At 35.7% G+C, this 23,331-nt stretch overlaps 1 protein-coding gene across 4 annotated transcripts in view; it reads left to right on the top strand.

The window, feature by feature from the left end:
• Nucleotides 1-23,331, top strand: part of LOC127954165 (lipopolysaccharide-responsive and beige-like anchor protein) — a 147,831-nt gene that overhangs the window by 21,242 nt on the left and 103,258 nt on the right. For all 4 annotated transcript variants that reach the window (XM_052553389.1, XM_052553375.1, XM_052553382.1 and 1 more), the window contains exons 2-21: nucleotides 1,008-1,239; nucleotides 2,242-2,342; nucleotides 2,505-2,600; nucleotides 4,284-4,405; nucleotides 5,384-5,510; nucleotides 6,598-6,717; nucleotides 7,823-7,969; nucleotides 8,291-8,488; nucleotides 10,035-10,168; nucleotides 13,857-13,965; nucleotides 15,325-15,477; nucleotides 15,602-15,770; nucleotides 16,473-16,552; nucleotides 16,651-16,713; nucleotides 17,741-17,838; nucleotides 18,850-18,942; nucleotides 19,153-19,261; nucleotides 19,729-19,810; nucleotides 21,929-22,052; nucleotides 22,594-22,786. In XM_052553389.1, the coding sequence (XP_052409349.1) occupies nucleotides 1,008-1,239; nucleotides 2,242-2,342; nucleotides 2,505-2,600; nucleotides 4,284-4,405; nucleotides 5,384-5,510; nucleotides 6,598-6,717; nucleotides 7,823-7,969; nucleotides 8,291-8,488; nucleotides 10,035-10,168; nucleotides 13,857-13,965; nucleotides 15,325-15,477; nucleotides 15,602-15,770; nucleotides 16,473-16,552; nucleotides 16,651-16,713; nucleotides 17,741-17,838; nucleotides 18,850-18,942; nucleotides 19,153-19,261; nucleotides 19,729-19,810; nucleotides 21,929-22,052; nucleotides 22,594-22,786 (2,550 nt within the window). The remainder of the gene's footprint in view (nucleotides 1-1,007; nucleotides 1,240-2,241; nucleotides 2,343-2,504; nucleotides 2,601-4,283; nucleotides 4,406-5,383; nucleotides 5,511-6,597; nucleotides 6,718-7,822; nucleotides 7,970-8,290; nucleotides 8,489-10,034; nucleotides 10,169-13,856; nucleotides 13,966-15,324; nucleotides 15,478-15,601; nucleotides 15,771-16,472; nucleotides 16,553-16,650; nucleotides 16,714-17,740; nucleotides 17,839-18,849; nucleotides 18,943-19,152; nucleotides 19,262-19,728; nucleotides 19,811-21,928; nucleotides 22,053-22,593; nucleotides 22,787-23,331) is intronic.

The raw sequence follows: 23,331 nt of genomic DNA on the forward strand, positions 1-23,331 counted from the left end.
CACACACACACACACTCTCGTCCCTTTCCTTTAATCCACCTTCACTCATTTTAATGGGACAGTTTCTATCCAATAGGCTGTGGATACTTCACTCCAGTCCTTGGTCAAATTGTGGTCAAGGCCTGTCTATCGGCTAATAACAGCAATCTCTTCAGACACTTATGACTGTGAGATGACCGCGTCCACCTCAACAATGTTACTCCTGACATATGCATTGCTTTGGAAGAACTGTTCAGTAGTAAAAAGGTCTCGTCAGCTATTAAGTGCTGATAAATTATTGTGTTTTATAAAGTGCATGGATTATTTACAGAATTATTTATGTTGTTTGCAAATATAGAGATCCTATAATGCCCAATCATGTAAAATATGGGGTATGCTTTAATCTTATATTCACAAAGTTATATTAAATCTGTAATAAAAGATTAGAAAAAAAAATAATTTGAATAAAATGTATATTAATATTATTGTTGATTATAGTTTTTAATGATTTATTTTTGTAATATTGTACAACAAATTATAGACTGATGCATCCCTAAAAAAAACATGCAATTACCCAATTATGCATTCTTAAATGTAGGGATGCGCAATAGATGCCGATATTTTTTAAATGTAATTGCATTCTCAAATTAAATGCTGTGTTGCAAAACAGTTAATCTAATCACCATTCAGGCAGAAGTTGCCAATGTTTACATTCTAAGCCTTTATCGGCTGATTATAATGACTTTATGCATCCCTACCAAAAAGATGTTGCAGGGTTGCTGGCTTTTGTCTATGTGCAGTATGTGACTCTTATGTTAATAGGTTGCCAACATAAAGAGCAACTCTAAATATTCTGGCAATTACTCCCATCCATTTAACTTTTTTGTGTTTTAATTTTCACTTAATATGATTTGTTTATTTGCTGTTGTATCCTATTTGCAATTGTCCTCAGACTGATACCCCTTTATTATTATTATATTTTCTGTCTTTGGCTCCATTTGTGACTAAGTTTAAATGTGTCTGTGCAGCTGGTCGGTGGACAGTTTGATCTGGAGATGAACTTTATCATCCAGGAGACGGAGAGCATCATCTGCATGGTGGAGCTGCTGGATAAATGTGACTCCACCTGTCAGGCGGAGGTGTGGAGTATGTTCACCGCCGTCCTGAAGAAGAGCTTGAGAAACCTGCAAGCCTGCACAGATATCGGCCTCATCCAGCTGGTGCTCCAGCGCATAGACCGCGTCGACACCATGATCGCAGGTGTGTTAAACAGGCGTGAGAATAAATGGCACTCTGGAAATAAGTGGCACTCTTATTACAAATTTTTGGAAATCATATAATAGTATAATTAATGCAGTGCTATATAATAAAATTATTTATTATTGCAATATATTTTTTTTTAAATGTAATGTATTCCTGTGCCCTGCAGCACTGACACGTAGCAAAACTGTCAAGGCTTTCCAAATAGAGATTCAGCATTTGTTTATAGCGACAATGCTAACAATACCGTTTTAAAATGCATAGGTTGTGCAATTGTTTAACACTTGACATTGTGCATGCACAGTTTTAGTGATTCATTATTTGTCTTTGGATTATGATGGGGCTTTTAATGTGAATCCTCAGACAAAACTTCTCTGATCCTGCATTAACATTAACACGAACAATATTCTTATCCAAGTATCTTTATTGACTAAATTAATGTTGGCTTTGATCGTAAATAGTCAAGGATATAAACTGAATTGTGTCCCTGGAGCACTTAAGTCTTAAGTCGCTGGGAGATATTTGTAGCAATAGCCAAAAATTGTCGATTTTTCTTTTATTAAATTAAATTCAATGTATGCATTTAGCAGAGGCTTTTATCCAAAGCGACTTACAGTGCAAACTAATTTGGATATTAAGTAAAGATCATGTTGCATGAAGTTATATTGTACATTTCCTATTGTTTATATATCAAAACTAAATTTTTGAGTTGTAATATGCATCGCTAAGGACTTCATTTGGACAACTTTAAAGATGATTTCTTAATATTTAGTTTTTTTTTGCACTCTCAGATTCCAGATTTTCAAATATTGTCATATCCTAACAAACCATACATCAATGGAAAGCTTATTTATTCAGATTTCAGATCATGTTTACATCTCAATTTAGAAAAATTGACACTTAAGAAAATCCAAGGTCACATTTCAGCCTTTTATAAATTCCTCTCCAGTTGTAATGCAGCACTGACCTCATGTTTGCGTGTGAATGTGTGGTGTTTTTCAGATCTGATGGTGGAAATGCTGGGTGTGCTCGCCAGCTACAGCATCACAGTGAAGGAGCTGAAGCTGTTCTTCAGTAAACTGAAAGGAGAACAAGGCCAATGGGTAATGATCCTCTCCTCTTTATCTGCTATTGGAGAAACCTCTCTCTTCTCCACCTCGCACTCAATCATAATTCTGTGTGATCTCCAAGAAATAAGTAAATTTTTTAACTTGCGAGTTAATTTTTTGTTCTTAATGTTGTTGCTTTTTTCTTTTATCCGTTAGCCTCCTCATGCTGCGAAGCTGCTGTCTGTGCTGAAGTGCATGGCTCAGAGAAATGGCCCAGATTCCTTTTTCAGCTTCCCAGGGAAGAGTGCTGCGGTGAGACCCAAGCATCAGTGTAACAGCACTGTCCTTAAACTCTACACACCGTGGAAACATTTATTGTGATCTTTGAATTAGTGATTTAAAAATTGCATGCCAGAATTTCTCTTCTTTTGCACTTTTCGACTAATCAAGACATTTTATATTCCTTGCTATAATAAATTATTGGAAATTATACTTTGCTACCTTTTTTTTTTTTTTTTTCAATTACAAATTTTTTTTTGCCTGAACAATTTCATTTCAAGGAATCAAAAAAGTTTTTTAAAGAAGCCATTTAAATGCATCTATTTGATAAAAAAAATACAGTAAAACAGAAATGTTGTGAATACTATCATATTAATGATTTTAAAAGTATATATATATATTTGAGTCTTCAGTGTCACATTATTCTTCAGAAATCATTTTGATATGCTGATTTGATGCTCAAGGAAACTTTCTAGTATCATAACAATTGAAAACAGTAGTGCTGCTTATTTTTTTAAATAAATTCAGGAGTCTGATGAATTTGATGAAATTTTAATAACAATGTAAAAGACTAATGCTTTCTTGCTGAATACAAGTTTATGTATGTATACACACACACACACACACACACACACACACACACACACACACACACACATATATATATATACTATTTTTTTTTCATTTCAAGTACTTAAAACTGACCTAAAAATGAATAATCACCCTTGTATTCATAGGATGAGATCTTCAACTAAATATTATCTCTGCAAAAATATTTTGACTCATTTAGACTCAAAAGATAAACTTTTTTTTTTTTAGGAATGTGTTTCAGTTTGCTTTGCTTTTTTCCCAGGTAACACACATACTGGTAAAACAAAGAAATTATAGTCTGAATGCACTGTAAGTCGCTCTGGATAAAAGCATCTGTTAAATGCATAAATGTAAATGTTTTAGGATTATGAGACTCTAGGACTTTAAACTAATTTGTTTTGTTGATGGAAAACACATATTGAGCTAAACTCAAAGTAAGCAAGTTTCTAGTTTTGAAAGAAATTTGTGATAAACAGCTAATAAATATTTCAGGATAGACTTATTTACATTATTCTGTGCATTGGGAGAGGACGGCAGTCAAATGTTTATGTAATATTTTCTGATTTGTTACACGTGTTTGATATATATATATATATATATATATATATATATATATATATATATATATATATATATATATATATATATTTATATATATAAATCTAACCGGATTATTACAATAAATGGCAAAAATCATGTTTGGAAATGTAAACTGATAGTTCCTACTGACACACTACAGGATAACAACCATTTTCTGTAGGTGAAAATACTAGTGTCCTAAATCTTTTGCACAGTACTGTACATGTGACTCTTCTTCTGTTGTCCACACGAGACAGCGCCAAATGAATGCAGTCCTCTCAGGAAATACTTTGATTGGATGTTGTTTGCTGTTTAGATGTTATCTCGGCACAGATATGATGCTGGTTTCAGGAGGAAATAATACTGCGTTGCCTTCATTTTTCATCTGTAACCCACAAATAAGACAGGAAGTCTTCAGCTACAAACATACACAACCGTTTTAAACACATCCCTCCAAGGATACTGCTTTCAGTTCAAGTGCATGATACTCTGCTTATCTAAAACAGAATAAGAAAACCTGGAAAAACTGTGTTTTTGTGTTTTCAGGCTATTGCACTTCCACCTATCGCAAAGTGGCCGTACCAAAACGGCTTCACCTTCCACACCTGGCTGCGCTTGGACCCCATCAATAACATAAACGTGGACAAAGACAAGCCTTATCTGTACTGGTGGGTCACACACAACCCTGTGTTGTTTAATACAACACCTCTATGCTGTCTAGAGGAAGATTAGCTGACCGTTTCGTTTGTCTGTAAAGTGCCATAAATTAAAGTATCTGTAGGTGTTTAGATGAACAATAAGAAAATTCTCTATATTTCCCTCGTTCTCTCTCTCTGGCGTTTACACTTCTCAAGGGCAGCTTTTCACAGCCTTCTCGTCCTATTTTCAGCTTCTAATTAATTTCTGTCAAAAAATTTGTTCATGCAAATGAAGCTATTTTGACTATTTTGAGCCTGTAGAAATATCTGTAGGATTTACACTCTTCACTGGGCTGAGATCAACTCTACATTACAGGACTTCTATCTATCTATCTATCTATCTATCTATCTATCTATCTATCTATCTATCTATCTATCTATCTATCTATCTATCTATCTATCTATCTATCTATCTATCTATCTATCTATCTATCTAATCATTTCTTTTGGCTTTTCCATTTAGCTCTATTGTGTATTTTTTCTTTTTTAAACTACTTTAAATTATGCTTTCATGTAATACGCAAGAATAGTGTTAGTAAACTCAAAAATTTAAAAAAGGTCATCATTTAATTAACAACTAAAGAGGAACAAAACTATGAGTTTTGAGCAAAATGATTGAACTAACACTTAAGCACTTTATATATATCATTGTAGATTAAGGATGGAAAATATTCTTTGAATACCTACAAAATATTGGCAATGGCTTACATTGTATTATAAACCTTGATGTAAAACGGACAGGATATGTGTCTCAGAATACAATAGAAGCATAACAATTGAGAATGATTGTTTTTTTTATTTAGACTTCTTTGTGTTTTAATAATTCATACATCGAAGGGTTAAAACTGTAGCTGCTTTTTCTTTAAGAGTAAAGCTGTATTAATTTGAGCACCCCTCTTCTGAAATGTACATTTTAATAATTGTGGTCTGTTTTCCCCTCATCCCTAGCTTCCGCACAAGCAAAGGTTTGGGCTATTCTGCACACTTTGTGGGAGGATGTCTGATTGTCACCTCTCTAAAGTCCAAAGCCAAAGGCTTCCAGCACTGTGTGAAATACGACTTCAAACCCCAGAAGGTATGAATCCTAACTCTTCATCTGTAACTCTAAAGTGTACAAGGAGGGCAAGTTTGATATCAGAAGGAGGGTTTGTGTTAAGGCCAAGTCTGAGGATTTGTAAGAAGAAACCAAATCCCTTCCCTGCTCAGATCCCATATGCCTCCTGGAACGGGCAGGCGTCCATATATGTGTGTGTGTGTGTGTGTGTGTGTGTGCATATAAGGAAAATCTACTTATGTTGCTCAAATTCACATTTCTAATATCAAGAAGCTTAAAAGTGCTTTAAAAAGCTTTCATGGGTTGATTTGGCCTATATTTAGAGTCCATTCCCTTCCCTCCGGAGAGGTCTTTCCTGATGCACCTTCACTGGCTTTCCCCACCATTTAATGGAAATTAAAGAAGATCTGGGTGAGGCCGTTGCTGGAGGGTGTAAATGGACCATAGCTGTAGTGAAGTTAGCATTAGAAGATTGCTGATGAGTTTTCTATAGACCAGGGTTTTTCAAACTAGTGTCCGAGGACTCCCAAGGGAACCACAAGGGGGTGCTAATGTGTCTGCAAAAGATGGAAAAATGTATTGTTTGGGCTGTCAAAGTTAACATAAGATGTTAACGAAACATAATATTTTTTACATTCTTATTGAATTTGATTATTAGCATTTCATTCTGCTTTCTACTTGTATGCACGTTGATATTCTAATCATATTGTATTTCCAAGCACATTTTACCTGAAATCTTAATAACTGCTAATCATTTTGTCTTTAATCATTTATAAATAATGTAGAATTGTTCATGACAGATGGAAATGGAAAAACCCTTATATTTAGGTGTGCATAATTATTAAGCAGGTTTTCTTTTACAGATAAAATGAGCCAAAAAATAGATTTAACTTAATTATTAAATGGCCATGAGAAAGATGCAATACTAGAAATTGCAAAGTTAAGTCATGACCATTGGAGAGCTAAATGATGAATGATAAAAGTGGATTCCTATCAGGGGATAATCTTGTTTTGGAGCCCTGCTATAATGCTCTCACCTTTTTATGATATTCATATTAAATAAAGACACACTGATGTTTTTATAATTGCTGTTTTTTTTCTTCTACAGTGGTATATGGTGACTATAGTGTATATCTATAATCGCTGGAAGAACAGTGAAATCAGTTGCTTTGTTAATGGAGAGCTGGCATCGTATGGTGAGATCACCTGGTTTGTCAACACGAGTGATGTAAGTAGTTTCAAAAGCTCTGTTATCTCTCATTGTTCTGGTTTTTGACAGCCGTTAACCTCGAAGCCCTGCTTTTTTTTCTCCAGAAGTGTTTTAGTTCAAAGCTTGTCGATATTTTTTAGAAGCTACAAATCCCAAAATACCCACAAACTTTAAAGGATGAAACACAACTGCATTAACAGGAGAGCAATAGCAAAACAATAGCAAAAGCTAACATTTTTCAAAAACGTGATGACATTAAAAGTGATTTATTCAGTCAAATGTTGTTCTTTTCATGAACAGTGAGATCCAGAATGTAAAAATATCTTTGCATTAAAACCATACGATTGGCCAGTGAGCGTGCAAGACACAGGTTTTTCTTTTGAAATTCTACAAAAGATGGACATTATTGCTAAAGGTTTCAGAATGATGCAATCACTTTCTATTTATAACATTTAAAGAGCAACATTTCGTGACAGGAAATCGCTGGTTTCTCATCTTGATTCACGTGAACTAACAAGTGAAACTAATACGGTTTAATGCTGTTTTATTTTATGCATGTGAACAATGAGTCTCATTAAAAAGCCATCTTAAAAAAATGACTGTAATAGGTAAAGTCAGTACGCTTTGAAATGAATGCTTTTATTCAGGAAGGATGCATTAAACCGATTAAAAGTGACAGAAAATACATTTATAATGTTACAAAAGATTCTATTTCATCTTTTAAACTTTCTCTTTATCAAAGAATCTTGAAAAAATGTATCGCTGTTTCCACACACACACACACACACACACACACACACACACACAATAATCAGAAATGTTTATTGTCCAGTACATCTGCATAATTTAATGAGTTCTGAAGGATCATGCGACACTAAAGACTGGAGTAATGAAGCTGAAAATTCAGCTTTGTCATCACAGGAATAAATTATATTTTACAACACATTCACATAGAAAACAGTTATTTTAAATTGTAAATATATTTCACATTATTACTGTTTTTACTGTATTTTTACTGTGTAGGGAGACTATGGTAGTGTACCAGTACTACACTTAAAACATTATGATGAATTGAAACAAAAAACTGAACTAAACTGACCTTTTCTCCTCCTGTTCTTCTCAGACATTCGACAAGTGTTTTCTGGGCTCATCAGAGACGGCAGACGCGAACCGTGTGTTCTGTGGTCAGATGGGGGCAGTGTATCTGTTCAGTGAAGCTCTCAGCGCTGCTCAGATATTAGCCATCTATCATCTGGGACCTGGATATAAGGTGCGATCCGTTCTTTTCCCCAAATGGTGTATTATTATAGATTAAAAAGAAAGTTACTGGTAAAAATCATGAGGTATCAATGTAGTCAAATCTCAAACACACAATACTCTGTATGTATACTAAATGAATGTAAAATACTAAATGTAAATGTTTGCAGCCATATGATAATTGGCTGGAACCTTTCAGGAATGTTTTTCATTCACATAATCAATCTGTTTTTGCAAAAGTGCTTTGATGAATCAGATTAATTTCTCACACACACTTGAGAATGTGCAGCATGGCTCTACTCAGCATCTCTTCTCATCTCTCTGACTGATCCAGGGCACTTTTAAGCACAGGGCAGAGAGTGACCTGCTGTTTGCAGAGCATCATAAGCTGCTGCTGTACGATGGAAAGCTGTCTGCCAGCATCGCCTTCGCCTATAATCCTCGAGCCACTGATGCTCAGCTGTGTCTGGAGTCCTCTCCCAAGAACAATGCCTCCATCTTTGTGCACTCACCACACGCCCTCATGCTGCAGGTATGCTCTTCATCACACCTGGTTCACCATCCCAGCACAGCTGCCCTTACAGGTGAACCGCTCTCTGTGGGCGAATGAAACTAGCTGCTCACCATTCATTAACATAAACAGTATGGGTAAACAGTATGCATAATACGGCCCACACCTGTGCTGCATCCAGTTCTAAAAGCACTTAATCTAATCTGGTCCGCAGTGTCATCAAATGAGTCTATACGCTTTTTAACATTCATTTATTTATTAAATATCAATTTTTGACTCCAGAGCTCAACAGTATGGACAGTCTGATGGCCCGTGCCAGTGTGAGAAAGTTTTAGGCCAGTTTATAAACGTGTCAGATGCACTTAACTTTGAAGTTATTCTTCTTACAATGTAATCATACATTTAGGGACCGAGTAAAATCAATTAACTACATGTACTTACTTTATGGGTAGGGTTTGGCTTAGGGGTTAATTGCATGTAAGCATGCATAATTAATTGTTATTATAATAGCAAGTGCATGTAACATCTTGGAAACCTTAAAATAAAGTGTTATTTTACAAATGTTAGCGTTGTTCAATGTGTTTCAATGCCTTGCAAGCATAAGCATTTGGTTTTGTGTGATGCATTCAAATTCTTCTAATTTAAGCATTTCATCAAGATAAAGTTAAGTTATGTTTTGTCGAAATTGCAAGAATGACTCCTGATAGTTTGGGAAGCGACACAATGGTGTTTAAAGTTAAATATAATTTTTTTTTCCAGTGCACAGTTGTTTAACACCAAAAGCACTTTTATTATTGTATTGCTAATTAAAATCTAAGAAATTATTATTACCATATTTTTTGGACTATAAGTCGCTCCTTAGTATAAGTCGCATCAGTCCAAAAATACGTCATGATGAGGAAAAAAACATATAAGTGGCACTGGACTATAAGTCGCATTTATTTAGAACCAAGAGAAAACATTACCATCTACAGCCACGAGAGGGCGCTCTATGTTTTCAGTGTAGACTACAGGAGCAGTGAGCAGCATAGAGCGCTCTCTGGCGGCTGGAGACCGTAATGTTTTCTCTTGATTCATTTTTAGTTTGTTTCTCTTGGTTCATGTCAAATTACTTTTGATAAATAAGTCACACCTGACTATAAGTCGCAGGACCAGCCAAACTATGAAAAAAAGTGCGACTTATAGTCCGGAAAATACGGTATTTTTATATTAATATTGTGTTGGCAAGAACATTTCCAAAAACATTTTCAACTGAAGAATTGTTCTATAGGAACAATAATTTAGCTTTTTTTCAGTTAATAAAGGCTTCTTCACTTCTGATGCTGAACAGATGAAGCAGTTCTCTCTGAAATTGATTTTATGGATGTGCCGTCTGGGAGAGTACCACTCTTTTTAGAGGCACCTAAGGACCTCACAGCTTTCTTTCTGTGTTTAATTAACCCCCATGAATACAAAGCACAGATTTATGAAATATAAAAGAGATTTATGAATTGTATTAATGTAGAGGGTCCATTATGTTGCATAAAATGACTAAAGAAAGCTAACATCAGGCGTTTCTATGTCTCAGGACGTCAAAGCTGTGGTGACACACGCGGTTCAGAGTGCCATCCATTCTATAGGAGGAGTGCAGGTCCTTTTCCCCTTGTTTGCACAGCTGGATTTCCTCCAGCACAGCGGTGACGAGTTGGACTCCTCTGTCTGGTGAGAACACATCAACTCCGGCTTGGGGGTGAAATGAAAATTAGGAAAGGGATACTCAGTGGGAAAAAAAACGATTGAACTCTTCACAGTTGTAGCTTTGCTAGGAAAAACTGAAAATTAAGTTAAGTTGTCTGTCATCGAGTTGTTAAACCCAACAGATTTAAAGGAGATGTTTTCTCATGGTATACAAACCATTAATCTGTTTTTGGCTACAGGGTTTTTCCTCTAGAGTTGAGTGTGTAGTGTTACTCAGTGTTACTTTGTGTAGACATACCATTGACTAGGAGCCAATACAAAGTTAAATATTTAACCATGATTGGCTCTAGTACTAACATGAGTGTTACCTGGAAAACAAATGCCTAAATCAAGATTTTTTTTCTTTTACATTATCGCAATGACCAGTTTGATTAATTGTGTTGACGACAGTAACAGCAGCTATTTTTAACAACATTTACACTACAGTTAGAATAGAATAAACAATGATGTGATGTTAATGGGTTTTTAATGGACATTAATAGGTTGTAAATATGAAACTAAAACCTCTAATAGTTGGTGGCAAATCACTGTCTTACTTGGTCTTCTTGTCACTGACTCAATGACTCTCTTTATGAATGGATCACTGAATCATTTGCTCACTCGATTCGTTCAAAAAAAGATTCATTCAGTAACGAAACAGCTGAGTGTTTCTTGGTAAAATTGAGCAAAAACAACAATACTGACAATATTGGGCCCTATCTTGCACCCAGCGCAATTGACTTTGTACACCGACGCATGTGTCATTCCTATTTTGCACTCCACAGAAGCACGTCGCTAAACTAGTGAATGAACTTGCGCTCCCTGGGCGGATCAGCGCAAAAAAAGAGGCGTGTTCCGGCGCAAACAATCCCTGGTGCTATTTTGCTGTTCCATTAAGCAATTGCGCCACTGACCAGAAAAAACCTAGTCTAAAGTCAGTGGCGCGTTGCGCGCTGTTCATTATGCTATTTTAAGGGCGCATGTTTGACCTTAATGTATATAGCGTGCACAACGCGCATACACTTTGCTCATGTAATCTACACAGATTTTTATTAAGATTCATAAATTGTTACACTAAAAAAATATTAACACATGAGATGACGGAAATCATTGTGGTGTGTCACGAAGATGTGAAAAAATAGGCATAAATCTTGCTTACAAATTATTCAGGCTAATTGTAGTAATTAAGGATCAGACCTGTTTGCCCAATAGTGGCAATACATATATGTATATAAGGACATCTGACAAATTGGTTTGTCCGTCAAGAACCAGGAAAAAAAATCGATGAAACAATTGTGGCTATTTCCTCCCACGCCTGTTTAACCGACGCTATTTTGGGTGGGTTTCTCCCATCCCCATACAACACAACTTCTCTGTCTTTCACTGCTCTTACAAGAACATCAGTCTCCTCGGCTGTGAACCGCTCCTGGCGTGCGGCAGGTAAATACGCCATAATAATAGCAATCCATAATGGAACTTGCACACCTGCTTTTAAAGGGAATGTTGGATGACGCTCTGATTGGTTTATTTCACGTTACGCCCAAACCACACCTATGAATAATGAAGCTACTTCAGACCAACCCATTTTAGATTTGCGCCGGGCGCAAGAGCCATTTATCCCGCCGGGAAAATAGCAACAGCGCCGAGACTCGCCCACAAACTTACTTGCGCTTCGCGCTTTGACACTTGCGTTTCAGATCGTTTAAATAGGGCCCATTGTGTCTAAAATGTAGTGTACAGTTATTGTGTAGATAATCAAGGTAAAAAAACAAGTTTAGTTTTATGCTAAACTGTATAATATGATATAAATATAAGACAAAAACCCATTAAGACGGTGCATCATGCTAGTCAGCAACTGCATGCAGTGTGAGATTATGTTAAATGTAATAATTTTAATGCTTTATTGACTTGCTTCAAAATAGCTCATTAAATCATCTGCACTAGTGAAAATTAGTGCTGTCAAAATTAGCGCGTTAACGCATTCGATTAATTTGAAATATTTAACGCGTAAAAAAAAATAACGCAATTAACGCGGTTGCAGTTTTTTTTATTTCAAGTTGTGGCCATGTGTGTTCAACGTGCAAAGAAATATGGATAAGACCAAGGAAGGACTTTTAGACGGAAAGTTTCAGTATAAAACTCTGCCGGATTACTCTTCAATCTGCCACAAGAAACATTACTCTTCATTCAGTCTGCCACAAGAAACAGCAACATTAAAATCATGAACTCAAATGTCATTGTTTAAAAAAAAAAAAAAAAAAACAATGACTGTAACAGTGCGTAAATCAGACCTTTCTGTAACGCTAACGTTAATAAGCTTAAACGAAAATAACGAAATAATTGTGTAGCGGAGTATTTTTTGTACACAGTGCCGCGAACTGTCAATCACTCCTGTGCGCGTGCATCACTGTCCTCCTCAGCTGCAGCAACTTGCGCTCTCTTTCTTCATCAAGCTTTAAAACAAAAAGGGGACAAAAAGATCATATTGTCTTTGTGCATAGGCTATAGATTAATTAGATAAATGAATATCTAAATTTGTGCCTTGCCGTCTACGGTATTTTTTTAGAACTTAGAAAAAAGATGCTGCAGCCAATGAGCAGCCAGCGGGGGCTGCAGGACGACTCAACCTCCGCAGACAGTTTTTAATGTTTATCAGACAATAAATACTCAAGATTTTGCTTTAGTATAACTCACAACGAGTTTCACACACCTTCTCCGGCCACGTTGAGTTGTTGACACTTAACAGTGGGAAAAGCGACACATGCGCTATTCACTTGTATAACTTAAGGGTGAATGGGTAATGTAGTTTCTGCTCTGGGTGGGATGAATTAGGAAGCTTGCATTGTGAAGGGCGCTCTGAAAATCGGCAGTGCAGGTGAAAGATTAAAACCTCTATTAAAACAGATGTCCAAATGAGCGTACCGGTACGCTACAAGCACGTTCTGGGCGCAGGGAGAGGTGGCGGTACGCTCAAGAGCTATATTTGGAAGTGGCGGTACTGAGTACTGGTGTATACCGGCCCACTTAAAGCACTGGCAATGACTATACTTTGGAATTTTTTTGCAGTCTACTTAGAATTCAACATGGAAATCATTTTTGTTTTTTATTGGCATTGATTGTTTTGAAATTCAAATGGTACTTACATGCCTGTGTTTTTATTTCTGTAATAAATATGGCTTTCAAGCCAACAGTTAATTTGGAGGATATTGATGGTTTATTGCAGGTATGTTGTTTACATGAGAAAATCTGTGTTACAAGTTAAACAAAAATTCCAATAAACAATCATATTTTGAATTTAAATAGTTTCTTTATCTTGAGTTTACATTAATTATTTACATTTTACATTTACATATCCAAAAAGTTTCAGTCTTTTAATTGCGATTAATCGCGATTAATTTAAAAAATTGTGCGATTAATTAGTTAATTTTTTTTAATCGATTGACAGCACTAGTGAAAATGCATGACTGTTTTACATAGAACACAAAAGAGATATTTTGCAGAATGTTCAAGCCTCTACTTCCAAACAGTAGGCCCATAAAAGTTTACCATTTACTGAAATCTTTTCCCGCCTCATTTGACCTAATTCTTATTCTAGATCAGGTCTAAATGTTATTATCATATTGTTAGTTCTACTCCACTGACTCTGACCTGTTGTATGTTGTTTTTCTCTCAGTTGCACACTACTGTCATTCGTGATGGAGCTGTTGAAGGGCTCTGTAGCTATGCAAGAGCAGGTGTTGGCCTGCAAGGGCTTTCTCGTCATTGGTTACTCACTGGAGAAGGTAAGTGCATGAATATGAACATGAATATTAAGTTGTGCATTGAGTACGTGGAACATGTGCATCCAAAGACCTGCTAATCCTGAAACACAAGAAAAGTGAAAACGGTCTTCTTTAGTATTTGAAATAAGCTTATACTCTTAAAATGCATGTGAGGGAGTCATTTTTAATGGAGACTTTTTATATAAAAATTGATCATGAATGTGTTTTGGCAGTGTGTGTACACAGCTACTCTATAATGATCCACCCACTCCTTTTTTAGTCCCCATAAATCATAAGCAGTGTCTCAAAACAAGCCACGTGCTGTATTTAGCATTGAATCTTTAGCGATGACTCAACTAGTCCTATGATAGTTATCTTCAGTTAGCAGAAGACTTTGAGACGTCTATCCGGCAATAAGGGAGTAAGGATATCCCATAGTGGGAAACGTATGCTTGAAAGAAAACGATAGGTTACTTGTGTAACCCAGGTTCTCACCAGAACACCTCCTTCCTTACATAGAAGGGGCGTATCCCATAGTCAGACACCTCACTTAATGCTATCAGAGACCTGGGGTTATTCAAGTAACCTATCGTTTTGTTTTGGCAGAATATCCGAGGTACAGCTGTAAAGGCACAACCCTGTTCTAGAAAGGAGGCAGGGAGCAACCGCTCATTTGCATTTAAAGATGCATGACCAAAAAACAGCATGCTTTTTTTTTTTTTTGCTTTATTTCAAAATTATCTGTTGGGTATTTTGAGCTGAAACTTTACAGACACATTCTGGGGACATCTGAGATTAATATTACATCATAATAGGTCCCTTTTAAAGCATACTAGCATATGCCTGCAGAAGTTGCAGGGTAACACAGAAAAATAAAAACGTGTAATGCTCGAGAATGCATAATACCGTTCATCTAGTATTATTCATAATCACACGTTCATCTGTTTTATAACAACGAAATTTTTTATACCTCGGGCTACAGTGACTCTTAAGATCTCAACTTGCCTTAAGTTGTGACATCAAGTCATTACCCTTAATCTTAAAAAATAAAAGAATATATGAAAGACTAAAAATGGATTTAGTATGTGTCTGAAGGCCGTAAAATGTATTCAAGTTGCTTTGAGAAATATTGTCCTATGCTGCACTTTTTAAGACAAAAAGAGTGAAAGGATTCTCTTGTGATTGTTAGGGCAGTGAGTCGTTAGCAATCAAATTAGCAATTAGCGCAGGTGTTCTTATAAACATTAGAAACCTGAGATGGACCTCAAGGTTTGCTGTCACACAGCTTGCAGAAACTGACAGCTTGAAGCAGTCTGTTATTCTTATTTTTTTGTGTCACCAAGTTTATTAACTGATTTTATGTTTGTATCTTCTTCTAAGTCCTCCAAAGTACACGTGACACGACCAGTGCTGGACATTATCCTTGCCTTCGCCCGTTATCTTAGCAACCTTCCTACTGGAGTTTTGCTCTTGAAACAGCTGTGTGACCACATCCTCTTCAACCCTACCATCTGGATTTATGCCCCAGCTAAGGTATCTGAAACATGTACTCAAACCAATGCTGTTGCATCATGCTAGCTAAATGGTTTACCAATTCTTTGTTCTCTCAAACGTGATTTTTCATTGGTGGTTTAAACCGATTTGCTGCCCCCTACAGGTGCAGCTGGCTCTCTACACTTACCTGGCCACAGAATTCATCAGCACCGTCAACATTTATAACGCGATCCGCAGAGTTGGGACTGTACTGCAGGTCATGCATACTCTCAAGTATTTCTACTGGGTTGTAAACCCACTGGACCGCAGTGGAATCACGCCCAAGGGTCTCGGTAAGAGAGCAGTCTGCTGTAGAACTAATCCAACTTCGTCCTTTTTTTTTTTACAATGTTATCATGTTTTTTTCTTTGCGTATGTTAGCTGTTAGGGTTAGGCTTGTTTTTAACCTAGTCAAAATAACCCAACTGCAGTTTGATTGAGGTTAATTGTAATACACAATGAAAAAACATGATTTCTGTAAATTGCTAAAAACTGAGTTATTTTGAATGCGTTTGTTGCAAATTATATTAATAGCATAATAGTTTAAGCTCATGATGTTATAACTCATTTGGTGGTCTAGAGTCTTTGCTAGGATGTTGCAACTTTATGCATTTAATATTTTATTCTTATTTATAATCTATAAACACTGTCATTGTAAATATATTTCCAGATAAATAGGGCACTGCAGGTTTGCACAAAAGATGCTGTGGGAAAACATCCCGTCCCGCAATAACATAGCAATTTGTCTTATGTGTAATTTCCACATTAGACTGCTTTATTGCTTGTCTCATTCAGATCGCACTAAATTAAATAAGGGTTACAATAAACGAGTCGAATTTTCTTATTTATAAAAAAAAAATCTAAAATGGTATTTCTAAACTGAATTTCCTTTGGGACGCAAAAAACAAAACAAATAAATGTATTAGTATCATCACAAATGTTTGCCCATAGAGTATTATTCACACGAGTGTTTTCTGGTTGATATCTTGCATCAGATGGACCAAGACCAAATCAGAAGGAGGTTCTCTCTCTCCGAGCGTTCCTGCTGCTGTTTGTCAAACAACTTATCATGAAGGTACACTAGTATGACCGTAACATGCATACGATCTGAATAAATCATCTCCATCATGAGAAGTGCAGTTCAGGTGATGCTTGTGTTTTGTGTAAATGTAGGATAACGGCGTAAAGGAAGACGAACTGCAGAGTATTCTGAACTACCTGCTCACAATGCATGAGGTACTGCAATGCTCCTACAATACATTTCTCAATACATTGCAGTCTTTTAAACCAGTATCGGTTGTCTGACCACTTTTAGTCATTTTACTGTAAATCAAGGCAAATGATCAGTTCTGTTAAATTTTTATTAAATCGTATAGTCTGCGGTGTAACTTCCACCAGATGGCGCTTGGTCCCTGCAGCTTTCTGTCTTGTGCATGAAAAAATTGACAGTTTACCATCATGATAATTTCCACATATATATATATATATAAGTAATGATTTTAAAAACAAATGGGGCACCGGTTTGTATGCTTTCTGAAGGAAGTGGCACCATTTACTCCACAATACTTTACATAGATGCATAAATATATATATATATATATATATATATATATATATATATATATATATATATATATATATATATATATGTGTGTGTGTGTGTGTGTGTGTGTGTGTGTGTGTGTGTGTGTCTTATGTCTCTGGGGGATATTTGTAGCAATAGCGAAGAAACCTTGTATTGGTCAAAATTATAGATTTTTCTTTTATAACAAAAATCATTAGGATATTAAGTAAAGATCATGTTCCATGAACATATTTTGTCAATTTCTTACCGTACATATATAAAAACAAAATTTTTGATTAGTAATATGCATTGATAATAATTCATTTGGACAACTTTAAAGGCGATTTTCTCAATATTTCGATTTTTTTTGCATCCTCAGATTCCGGATTTTCAAATAGTTGTATCTCAGACAAATATTGTACGATCATAACAAACCACACATCAATGAAAAGTGTATTTTTTCAGCTTTTTTAGATGATGTATGCATCTCAATTTAAAAAAAAACTGACACTTAAGACTGTTTTTGTGGTCCTGGGTCACATATATGAATTAATTCTAATGTTAGGTTAATGCAGACAATGCAGATCTCCTGCTTAACTCTTCTTTTATAATGATCTGAACTTGAAAATCTTAGAGCCTTGAATGCCTTGAACGACACCTGACTCTGACATATCATGCTTATATATATTTTTTTTACAGGATGATAATCTGATGGATGTTCTTCAGCTTCTGGTAGCACTGATGTCTGAGCATCCCATCTCAATGGTTCAAGCCTTCGATCAGCGCAATGGAATACGGTGAGAGCTGTGGCATCTTTATTAAAAACTATTAATGAACCTTAAAAAAAAAAGAAACTGACAAAAGAATTGGAATGAATCTCCATAGAACAATAGGAGGCCACAATACCTCATTCTCAGCAGAGTCCTGCTCAACAAAACCCATAAAAACACTTTCATAGGTTCATCTGATACCTTTGCTGCTCTCATATGGGCTACTAAAATGCAGGCATTTACATTTCCAAATCCTTTATAGACATGCTAGCTCCACTGACAGCTACGGGGTTAAATGTGCATGCTAGCAGGGGGGCATCTGGACCCCCAAAAGGCCTCACTTTAATTTTAGATGTGACAACCTTACTCAAATCACACTTCCATCAAATCCTACTCCAGCAGGGTAAAGGCAGATTTATTTTAATATGTAGACTGGATAATAGTCTCGGTTACATATGAATGTACACGTCAGCTCTGTGTCACTGTTATTTTCTTTAGTCAGAGAGAAACACTGAAAGTGTTCAGTTCAACACCATATTTAAGCCTGAACATGATGGTACAGATGTTTTAAATATAGATAGTAAATATGGTTGTTTTCATTCATGCATTTGAATAATAATACAAGAAATAAGTCTTTATGAATATGTACTTTTTATTTGTAGCTATAACCAAAAATAGATTGTATTGTCAAACTTATTAATTTATTTTATGCCAAAATGTAATACAAATCAAAAATGTAATATTATTAGTGATATGCATTGCTAAGGACTTCATTTAGGCAACTTTAAAGGGAATTTTATTTTGCACCCTCAGATTCCAGATTTTCAAATAGTCACATCTCTGCCAAATATCGTACTTTCATAAACCATACACCGATGCAAAGCTTATTTATCCATAAAGATGATGCATAAATCTCAATTTCCAAAAATGCACACTTATGACTGGTTTTGTGGTCCACATTTATTTAGTATAATTTTCTCCATTGGTTTCTCATCAGAAATTTAATGTTGCATGTTTTTTCTCTTCTGTGAACAACAGGGTCATCTTTAAGCTGCTTGCATCCAAAAGTGAAGGGATCCGTGTGCAGGCACTCAAAGTCTTGGGCTACTTTCTCAAATATCTGTCACCAAAGTGAGTTACTTATGTATCATTTGGAATTAAGTCTGCAATAATACTGTTAATAGTATAAAATGACAGCCTTGCATTGGAAATATTCATAATATAATGTAGTCGAAGTCTGACGTTGTGTGTGAGTATTTTTCCAAATGCAGTTTCTGTGGTGTTTGATGTATTAAAGAGTGTGTGTTTGGGTGCTGATGTTTTGGATGCCATGTGTTTTAGGACAAAGTCGGAGGTCATGCTGGCTCACGGACTGTTCTCTCTGCTGACCGAACGATTGATGCTCCACTCGAACCAGTTCTCAGTCACAACGTACAACGTGCTCTTCGAGGTCAGTCTCCGACATTGATACCATGTCGGCTTAAAACACTTTGTTTTTGACTATTAAATTGTGCAGAATGTTACATTTGGTGAAAGTGCACGCTTTGCACATGTTTGTGGTGCATATGCCAGATGCATATGCTTCGGGATCAGATTTTTTTCTTATTTTGTGGTTTCTATCCATAAAAAGTGTAAATAAAAATACCTGTATTTAAAACTCTGATTTAGGTGTTTTACGTTCTCTCACTAATTTTTTTTTTGTTTTTTTTTTCTATCTCATTTATTTACATTTTTATTTTTTGTGCATGGGTTTAATTTTCTACTGTGTTTCCCCCAAAATTATGACGAAATCCTGATTAAGAAATGTTTTTTTTTTTCAGGATTATGTCCCTAGTGAAATGTTATGCAATTTTTGTGTCTTTTATTTTCTAATCTGTATTTTGGTTCTAACCAGAACGTATGTGTAATTTTCTCCAGATTCTTACGGAGCAGATCTGTACTCTGGTCATTCACAAACAGCACCCAGACCCCGACTCCACTGTGAAGATTCAAAACCCACGTAAGTTACATGAAACACAGTCACTGCGCCTGTATTAAATGTGCATACACACACTTCCTTACATAGCTGTTAATAAATGCAAAAAACATTTTTTGGCTAATACTTAATTTTTTTTTTTTTTGCATTGAAATAAATTATTTCCTTTTGATTACGTTAAAAGGTTTTACCTCATTTGTTTTTACAATAATTGTTTTTTATTGCTAAAAGGCTGTTACATCACATTTATCTAGACTAGGCTCTTTTTGTATTGCAGGTTTACATGCCTTTCTCAGAGAAATCTTAAATTTAAAATGTTATTCCAGTTCATTTTATACCGCCTCTCGTGTGCATGAAAAATGTACGGCTAGATCACAAGCAAAGCCAGCCTCCTCTTGTAAAATGGCATATTTTTACTCATGATTTACAATAATAGTGTTAAGCTAGTGTAGCTGAAGCAGAGCAAATCAAACAGCCACTGGTATTTTCTATGATGAAGTATATAGTTACCTCAGACAAATTAAGCTCAATTGTTGGAGATGATAAACACATAAAAAATTTAATTTGAGATAAGTTTTGCTGCATCGGTTTCTGAATCTTAAATGAGTGAATAGTCTCTTATAACAAGATGCCTTTCTTTCCAGCCTCAGATTATGCTCAATTTTGCACGTGTCTTGTTTAAATCCAGTACAGGGTTTGGCAGCAATCAGATGCTCTGGTTTTAATGTAAAAAGTGAAGCTAATATTGTATACCGATCCATATCGGACCTTTCCCTAATGAAGCTTAACTCTGAGGTACTGTTGATTAGAGCTGTATTTACATGGAGATGTGACTATGACGGTGAACCGGTTCTAGAGCGTTCTCGTATATGATCAGAGAGTTTCAGCTTTCTTTTCTGTGTCTCCTTGATTTGATCTGTGGTGAAGCCTCTAAATGGCTCTGATTGCAGTCTTTAGCCATGTCAGACCCAATCAAACAAACCGAGGAAGCAAACGTTTCTTTTAAATTAAACTCAGAGACAAACCAGGACCAAATGGTGACTGGAGAGCGAAAAAAAACAAAACAAAAAACAGAAAAGTGCAGAGATACATGCAAAGGTAATTTTCTACTGGTAAGGTTCAGTGACTCTAATTGAAGTGAGTAAGGCATAGAAACGACACAGTTCTGCTGGAAGGAGAGAGCATTGGTTACAGATGCTGTCGTGCTCTAAACTCCCTGTGACGGCTGAAACCTGAGCTGCTCTTCTCAACCTAATGCATGCTGACATTGTCTAGATAATTCATCTAAACAACCACTCTTTCCAGTTTAAGCTAACGCTCCGTTCCAGGAAGAGTTGAGACAGTACTGACCTTAGGATGTGGAGTACATTTCTACTCCATCCACGTTATATCCATGTTATTTCCTCACTATATGCAAGTGTTGGGGGAAAAATTAAATGTATCCTTTTTATTTAAAAAGTTGCAATTTTCTTTATCCTTGCTGTTTCATTAATAATTTTTTAATATATACATATACAACAGCTATTCAAAGTTTGGGGCTGGTTAGGTCTCTTATGCTCACCAAGGTTTTGTTAATTTGATGAAAAATACAGTAAAAACTGTAATTTTGAGACATGTCATTACAAATTAAGATAACTTTATAATAATAATAAAAAAACTTATGATGCTGGTTTTAGTGGTCAAGAAACATTTGTTTCATTATTATCAATATTGAAATACTTGGTATATTTATGAAAATCTTGATGATCAATTTTTTCAGGATTCTTGGAGGAATAGAAAGTTCTATTTTTAGAAACAGAAACACTTTTCTGGGTGCATTCTTGCTAAATAAAAGTATTATTAATAATATTTTATTTTGTTTTAAATATGCTATAACAGTTTGTGCATCTGTTGAACAGATAATGTTTGGATATGTTGTTTACCACCTATCTGTGCTACCTACGACCTCTTTTTTTTACAGTCAATTTAGTGACTAAGTAAAAAAAGGCAGCAGGCATAATCTAGAAACTATAGTGTATAAAAACATTAACTTGAGTGAAAACTGTCCTTTTAATGCATCATAAGCCTTTTAAAAACTAAGCTGTGAGATATAGTGTCAAATGGTTCTTTTCATGGATTAAACACGGATATTTCCACTTCTAGAGATCCTAAAAGTGATCGCTGCCCTCTTAAAGAACGCTCCTCCAGGAACAGAAACCATGGAAGTACGGCGCATCTTCCTCTCAGACATGATCAAACTCTTCAACAACAGCAGAGAGAACCGCAGGTGAGGACACACACACACACACACACACACATGTTTGTTTTTGTGAAAAGTGTGTTCATCCCATAGGTGTAATGGTTTTTATTCTGTAGAAACTGTATATTCTATGGCCCTACACCAACCCTACACCTAACCCTAACCCTCACAGGAAACTTTGTGCATTTTTACTTTCTCAAAAAAACTCATTCTGTATGATTTATAAGCGTTTTGAAAATGGGGACATGGGTTATGTCCTCATAAGTCACCCTCTCCTTGTAATACCTGTGTCATACCCATGACATTATACAGAGTTGTGTCCTGATATGATACAAAAACATGCCCACACACACACACACACACTCTTACACACACACACACACACACACACAGACTCTTACACACACACACACACACACACACAGACACACACACACACACACAGACACACACACACACACACACACCCACACACACACACACACAGACAGACTTCATCATGCTCGTCATCAGTACTGTTTTCTCTGAACTGAGTACTGTTCTTTTACAAACGTGTTGTTTTCTGCAGGAGTCTGTTGCAGTGCTCTGTGTGGCAGGAGTGGATGCTGTCTCTGTGCTTTATAAACCCCAAGAACAGCGAGGAGCAGAAGATCACAGAGATGGTGTACGCCATCTTTCGCATCCTCCTTTATCACGCCATTAAGTATGAGTGGGGCGGCTGGCGCGTGTGGGTGGACACACTCTCCATCACACACTCCAAGGTCAGGACCCAAACACACACACACACACAAAACATGGATGCATGTAATAAACGTATATGTTACTTGCACTCATTAATATTTACATGCATTCACAAAACTTGATCCATACAACAGAGGAAATGCCTTTGAAATATTTAAAATGTAAATTACTATTATTATTTGTATTATTATTTGAGCTAAAAAGCAGCTAATAGTAACAAATTAACATGCATATATATATATATATATTATTATTATTATTATTATTATTATTATTATTATTATTATATATATATATATTTTTTTTCTTCTCCAAATTTCATATGCACTACTTTTTATGTTTTTGCAGAAAGTCTCTTTTGCTCACCCAGGCTGCATTTTTTTTAAGTAAACTTTAATCAGGGGAAAAAAAAGTCATACCTTTCTTATTAGTATCAATGTAGAAAACAGTTATTCTGCTTAATATTTTTGTGGAAACTAGGATTCATTGATGCATTTATTTTTTTTGCAACAACGTAAATGTCTTTACTATGAAGTTTGATCAATTTAAAGCATCTTTATGGATT

The sequence above is a fragment of the Carassius gibelio genome, chromosome A1, assembly GCF_023724105.1.
Source record: "Carassius gibelio isolate Cgi1373 ecotype wild population from Czech Republic chromosome A1, carGib1.2-hapl.c, whole genome shotgun sequence".
Taxonomy (NCBI): domain Eukaryota; kingdom Metazoa; phylum Chordata; class Actinopteri; order Cypriniformes; family Cyprinidae; genus Carassius; species Carassius gibelio.